The sequence below is a fragment of the Alosa alosa genome, chromosome 3 (assembly GCF_017589495.1).
Source record: "Alosa alosa isolate M-15738 ecotype Scorff River chromosome 3, AALO_Geno_1.1, whole genome shotgun sequence".
In the NCBI taxonomy this organism is placed as follows: domain Eukaryota; kingdom Metazoa; phylum Chordata; class Actinopteri; order Clupeiformes; family Clupeidae; genus Alosa; species Alosa alosa.
In genome coordinates, this window is record NC_063191.1 from 27,446,761 (window position 1) to 27,454,260 (window position 7,500).

The 7,500-nt window shown below is 44.3% G+C and overlaps 1 protein-coding gene across 1 annotated transcript in view; it reads right to left on the reverse strand.

Annotated features, from left to right (window-relative positions):
- The window catches only part of LOC125291658 (protein FAM117B-like), a 37,650-nt gene that overhangs the window by 8,585 nt on the left and 21,565 nt on the right, over window positions 1–7,500 (reverse strand). Inside the window, 3 exon segments of the mRNA XM_048238479.1 lie at window positions 5,662–5,677; window positions 6,214–6,288; window positions 6,290–6,307. Coding sequence (XP_048094436.1) covers window positions 5,662–5,677; window positions 6,214–6,288; window positions 6,290–6,307 — 109 coding nt within the window.

Sequence of the window (7,500 nt, forward strand, 5' to 3'; positions counted from 1 at the left end):
GGACAGACGTTTGAAAAACATCATCTGCTAGTCTCAGACGGGGGAAAACATCCATCATTAGTCAGCGGACGGAGGAGAAAACATCCATCATTAGTCAGCGGACGGAGGAGAAAACATCCATCATTAGTCAGCGTCTCATTTCAACTGTCATTTAAGTTTCATTTAAAACATTCTGCTCATTACTAAATAATTTGCATGGGGGGGGTGTGTACATCCCTTTTACGAGAGAGAGTGAGAAATTGGGATGGACAGAGTGTTTGATAGGGTGGAACACGGAGATGGAGGGATGGAAAGAAAAGAAAAGAAAAAGAAAGAGAGGAACATGCCTGTGTGCTTTATGCATTCCTGCCTGATTATCACCCTCAGAACATCAGAAACAATCCAACATACTTCACATCTCCTCACACACACATATATAGATACACGCACACGCACACACACACACACACATATATATATATACACACACTCTAACCTGCATGTACACACACACAAACACTACACCCTCAATCACACGCATACACACACTTGCACATTTACCTGTTCACACATACTGCCTTCGTCTTAATATCAAACACAATTGCAAACACAACAACTTCAACAATTATGTCTAGTCTATACACTAGAGATCAAAAGCCGTGGGTCACTTACAAATGCCCCCAATTTCCATTAAAATGTGCATTAAGTGTTTGAATAGAAACTAACATCCACATGAAAGGAATTGTTGTTGATAGTTTTAAGAGATAATTGCTTTTCTTTCTTTCTTTCAAAACAAGGACATTTCTAAATGACTTTAAAGCAGTAGTGCATGTCTGGTTGACTGTACAGAAAAAGGAAAAAGGAGAATTGTCTGAGCTGTTTTAGCAGAGAGATGGAGGTCGAACCACAAAGTACCTGCATAACCTCCAACAGAATCTGATGCAAAGAGGTCTTCTTTAGGCTAACCAAGCCTTATGCTAGCATGCTAATACTAAACAGAGGAGCTCTATCAGTACTGCTGAAGTCATAATAACTATCTGCTGAAGTCATAATAACTATCTGACAGACGTTGAGAAAAGGGACGCTAACATCACTGACGTATGTCTATAATATATAGGTGTATGTGTGTATAGAAGTAGATAGACTTGCTTGTACTGTAAGTATTGCTAAGGCTATGCACGTGTGAGTGTGTTCCTGTATGCATGAGTAGACATGTATATATCTGTGTGAGTGTGTGTGTCTTCACTACCTTGCAGATATTGGGGAATGGCACGCCAACATCACTGACTGCCACCAATAACCAACTCTAATGAAGTCCACTTATTATGACAAGCACATAGTCATCGCTGAACGGCATGTTAGTATCATCGCTAAACTACAAGATGCTAGCCTCTCTCTAATAGGCATGCAAGTGAATACTTCTATTACAGTGAGATATATCTAATGCTTTACAGGAGGCTGTCTTACACACACACACACACACACACACATTCAGTTCAGCGCCTGAAAAGATCAATGTGGCCTTCCACCTAAAATCACATAATCAACAGGTTGTCCTAAGTTCACCTGTGAACTCTGCTGAGGGGGGAAAGTTTTCCACCCTAAAATTGTGGCCAACTTTCTTCCACCTCTCTCATCTCTCTCTCCATCTCTCTCCCCATCTCTCTTCTCTCTCCCATCTCTCTCCCCATCCTCTCTTCTCTCTCCACTCTCTCTCCCCATCTCTCATTCTCTCTCTCTCTCTCTGCTGAGACCTGCAAGTTTCCTAAACAACTTTTCCTCTGTCCCTTGCTCCTCTCTGCCTCTCATCCTCCATCTCTCCATCTCTCTCTCTCCATCCTCTCTCTCTCTCTCCATCTCTCTCTCTCTCTCCATCTCTCTTTTCTTCCCATCTTCTCCCTGTTCATCCATTCTCCGTGCTGAGGAAAAATGACTCTGACTCCTCTTACAGAACCCTTCAATCTTTTGCTATCTGCGAACATCTCTCTTTCTCTCTCTCTCCCTGTGCATTCCTCTCTCAACAACTTTTCCTATCCCTCTATCTCTCTCTGCCTTCTCTCTCTCTCTCTCTCTCTCTCGCGGTGCTACCTGCTAGCATCCCTCATCGCTCACAGGGAGACCCTGCAGGCTGTTTACTGACCCGACTCCACTTGGCGGGGTTCACCTTTGAACTCTGACCTGGTTTGTTCTGGATTAACCCCGTCTTCACCCTCAGCCCACCCTGACAACTCAAACTCCAACCATGTGCTTCAAGTGTCCTGGACCCAGTGTGTGTGTCATAACGGAGTGTGTGTGTGTGTGTGTGTGAGTGAGAGAGAGAGAGAGAGAGAGTCTGTCAATTTTAAAGGGACACCAGGCAAGCCTGATGCTTTTTCTCTACGAAACTCCCCCCCTCGCTTCGGTCTGAAGCTCTTTTCCTTTTCTTTGCATCTTCTGTCAAGGGTTTTGGCTGCTATTAGCGGCTCTGCCATTATACACCGTTTGCAACAATCGGTGGCGTTTTATTTAGCCTGCCTCTGTGCTGTGGATGCAGGATGGAAACTGATCCTGCTTCGTCGGGCGGGTAAAACCACTGAACTTACCAAGCGGGGATATTCTTCCTACAAGCAGTAGGGGCGGGATGAAGAGTCTTCATTCACCCTGTAATGAGTCATTTAACCATATATGACTTAGAAGATGAGTAATTAACACAAAAACGTTGCCTGGTTTCCCTTTTAATATGTATATCTTTGTATGTAAGCATTTGACAGACAATGTGTATATGTGTGTGTGTGTGTGTGCCTCCTACTGATCCCATGGCATTCCCAGGGTCCTCCATAAATCAAAATGTGTGTGAGAGCGTGGATATGTCTGTGTGTGTGAGAGCGTGGATATGTCTGTGTGTGCATACGTGTCTATAATGCGTGTAGGTGCGTGAGTTCGAGTATGTGTATAAAAGTAGACAGACACTCTAGGTACTGCTATGACTATGTATGTGCGAGTGTATTCATGTATGCATGAGTAGCCATGTGTATATCTCTTTGTGTGCGTGTGTGTGTTGTGCATGTGTGTGTGTGTGTGCATGTGTGTGTGTGTGTGTGCATGTCAGGCTTGTCAGACCTCCTGTGGGTGCTGAGAGTTCCTCTCTGGTCATTTAACTCATAAATCTGCAGTACTTGAGCCTGTATTTACTGATGTCACGCCGCCCTGTCGCCCCCCAATCCCAGCCCCCCCAACCCCAACTGCAGCCCCAGGCTCCCCACGACCTCTACAAAGAGCAGGGGGCAGTGCTGCTGCCCGTAGCCCAGCCATGCATTCCCATGCTGGGGCGTAGCTAGAGAAACGAGGCCCCTTTAATCTGGGGAGGCAATTGTAGATAATGTATTCTTGTGTTTGAGACAACCAAGGAGCCTCCCCACCGGCATTCCAGAATTATTAATATTATTATTCAGCAGAATTGTGTGTGTGTGTGTGTGTGTGTGTGTGTGTGCGCAAGAAGTGCTGATGTTCCAAATATTTTCTCATCTCACAGTGTGAGACAGAGTGGGGAAAGGAAGACGAGCTGCATGCGTGAGTGAGTGTGTGTGTGTGTGTGTGTGTGAGAGAGTGTGAGTGAGTGTGAGTGTGTGTGTGTGTGAGAGAGTGTGAGTGAGTGTGAGTGTGTGTAAGTGTGTGTGTGTGTGTGTGTGAGTGAGTGAGTAAGTGAGTGAGTGTGAGTGTGTGTGTGGATATGCTGATAGTATGATAATTCAGAGCTGATCAAGACAGAAAGACAATACCCTCATAGTCAGGGGGAGCTAGCATACACACACACACACACACACGATTAACATCAGTGGGTTAGGACTAAGAGCACATGGGGCTACACTGAAGAATGTCAACATATCAGAGAGAGAGAGAAGAGAGGGAGAGAGAGAGAGGAAGGGGGAGGAAGAAAGAGGAGACAGGTTGGAAGGGAATGAAGGACTGAAAGTGTCTCTCTCTCTCCATCTCTCTGTGTGTGTGTGTGTTACTTCTGTCTGACCGCTTATGTTTTAATCACATACTAATACACATACTGTTATGCGATTCGATGTTTTTATTTGTTTGAATTTCTATACTATATGTGCCTTGGCAACACTGTTTCTCCTACAGCACCAGAGAGAGAGAGAGAGAGAGAGAGAGAGAGAGAGAGAGAGAGAGAGAGAGAGAGAGAGAGAAAGAAAGAACGAAAAGAAAGAAAGAAAGAAAAAAAGAAAGAAAGAAAGAAAGAAAGAAAGAAAGAAAAGAAAGAAAGAAAGAAAAGAGAGAGAGAGAGAGAGAGAGAGAGAGAGAAAGAAACACAGATACCCTTTCAATGTAGCATACCCCTAGATCACACCATGCAGTACTTACCTCGCTTGATCATAACTGCATGAGGGAGCTTTAGCATGGCAGTGAATGCTCTAAAAGAAAAAGCTTGCAGAGCTATATGCAATAAAAAATAAACTTCTGGAACATAAACATACCAATTAAAGTTTGGTGCAAAAATATTTGACTGTGTTTTTCCAGCCCTGTGCTATATGGAAGTGAGGTATGGGGGTCACTCAGTGTGCACAGCTACACTAGATGGGACAAGCATCCTGTAGAATCCCTACATGCAGAATTCTGTCAATTAATTTTAAAAATCCAAAAGAAAACACCAACCAATGCATGTAGGGCTGAATTAGGCAGATTCCCATTGGCCATCAACATACAAAAAGAGAGCACTTAAATTCTGGATGCATCTCCAAACAAGTCCCAGAGACACACTGCATTTCATCAGAAAGCAAAAACTCAGGATCTGAACCCCGACAAGAGTCCTGAGTCAGCTTGTGCTGAGACTAAGTAATCCCCTCAACAAATACTAATACACTCTCTCAGCCAAGCTCTGCTTTTAGACTAAATCTCAACCAGATTATCCAGAAATCTAAAAGAAAATATTTGGAACATTGGCATAATGAAACAAAAAAAACAAAACAAACTAGAATGTTATCGGCCATAAAAAAATCTAAATATGATTAGAAGAATATCTCTCTACTGTCAGAGATATAAAGCAGAGACAGATCTTGACCAAATACAGACTCAGTGACCACAGCCTAGCCATAGAAAAAAGGCAGACTAAGAAAGTCATGGTTGCCGAGGAGAGCAAAGAGTCTGTGGTCACTGTACGACAGGTGAGGTTGAGGCAGGAGGTGCACTTTCTTCTTCAATGTAAAAATATTAATTTATTAGAGAGAGAGGAGTTCAAACCTGGGAGAGGAAGTACTGCCCGAGAAAGCAGACAGATCTTGCTGCTAAATATGTCACTGAATGCCATAGGGAGGATGAAGTAAGTCTTATCTATCATGATGTTCTGGGTTTGATGTCCTGAAGGGCCAATAAAGGGGAATTGAATTGAAAGGAGGGAGAGAGAGAGAGATCTGGAGGAGGATGAAAGTTGTTGTGCTGGAAAGAACAGATGAATAGGAGACTAGACAGGCCAGTTGACAGTTTATAAACCTGCCAGAAGACTCATCAGTGTGTGTGTGTTTGTGTGTGTGTAGGAGGGGTGTAACATGACCTGACACAAGGGCAGTTCTGGGTTCACTGGGGCCTTGCTGAATAACATGATAATGACACGAAGGGGGAGACACCAAGCCTCCTTGACCCCAATCCACACACACACACACACACACACACACACACAAACCCCCCCAACTCAACCTCTGTGTCTCCCAAACTGAATGGGACAAAAGCGAGGGAGGAGGAGATGAGAGGTGAGAGAGAGAGAGAGAAAGAAAGGAGAGAGGAAGAGAAAGAGGGAGACAAAAGCATGAAAGATTAACAGAAGGGAAGAAAGTGGATGAGAGAAAGAAAGGAAAAAAGAAAGGACAGAAGTTTTTTTTTTTTCGATCCAGTATGTCACAACTATGTGACACCAAGGGACATTGAAAACAAAAAAGCTATTTCATTCCATTCCAACTCATCTTTCATTCAGTGAGCCACACACACACACACACACACACACACACACTAAGTCATTAGCTGTTTCATCATTGTGTTTGTTGTTTCCTTGATTTTCTCAACATGGAGCTCTAGAACTTCCAACAGCAACATGAAACAGAGAGAGAGAGAGAGAGAGAGAGAGAGAGAGAGAGAGAGAGAGAGAGAGAAAGAGAAAGAGAAAGAGAAAGAGAAAGAGAAAAAGAAAGAAAGAAAGAAAGAAAGAAAGAGAGGGAGAGAGAGAAATAAAGAAAGAGCGAAGTCGTGGCTGACCTCTTTGAGCTGGTCGGTGCTGCCCCATGATGCCGAGCGTTTGTGTAAACTGTTCCTCTTCTCCTGGCACTCCTCCAGCCCACGCACTGGGGGTCTGAGAGAGACGGGGGACAAGGGGAGAGGGGGGGAGGAGAGGGGGAGAACAGGGGGAAAGAGAGGAGGGGAGAGGGGGGAGGAGAGGGGTAGAACAGGGGGAAAGAGAGGAGGGGAGAGGGGGGGAGGAGAGGGAAAGAACAAACTCCATTAGAATGTCAAAATCAGACACTGTTGGGATTTTTTGGTGTTTTTATTGAGGCCATGCCAGCAAAGCTCACTGAACTACACAGCCCCACAAGACAGAGAGAGAGAGAGATAAGGCCTGTCCGTGTGTGTGTCCGTGTGTGTGTGTGTGTGTGTGTGTCTGTGTGTGTGTCCGTGTCTGTGTGTCACAACCCTCTCATAACCCACTGCTCTGAGCGAGTGAAACAGAGATAGAGAACAAGCCGTTTCTGTGGTGTGTGTGTGTGTGTGTGTGTGTGTGTTCTCATAACCTGGGGCTCTGTACAAGATCTCTATAAGTGTGTTTACTCTGACCGTAGTGCTGTTTATTGTTATTTCATGGGAAAGCACAGATGAGCATAGGAGATGACAGAGCTGGAGATGAACACACACACATACACACACACACACACACACACACACACACACACACACACATATTCAGTGTCCCAGTCTGAGCTGAGGAGTAATTTGTGCACTTAATCCATCCTGTACATAAAGACGCACACACACAAACACACACCTGCCTCCTTTCAGTGTGCCTGGTCACACAAGCAAACCAACACCAGAGGTACGCATTGGTGCAATATAAGCTCATTGACCAATCAGAGGTTACTGTTACTGTTTTAGACTCTAGCAGACATGTCTTCACTTTGGTCTGGGTCTGACTTACGATTGGATGTTTGACTGGCCATGGAATCAACACTCTACGCACAAGTACACTCATGTACAATAAGGTTACTTCTACAGGCCACAAAAGCACACACATACTAGAAAAAGGGAACCAAGCATCAAATCCTACATCTAAAGGTTGCCTTACCATGCTGTAAGTAAGTAAAGTAAAGTAAGTTAGCAATAGCATTGTTTTTGTTTTTATTGTTGAAAGGGTCTATACTTTATTGTCCCCAAGAGGAAATTTGTCTTGGGCTTCACGATCACTGCATCACAGATATACACAGCTCATGCATAAGGCAATTAAAAAACAACAGTTACACATACACCCCACAGGTGGTGGGGGTAGCCAGCTAT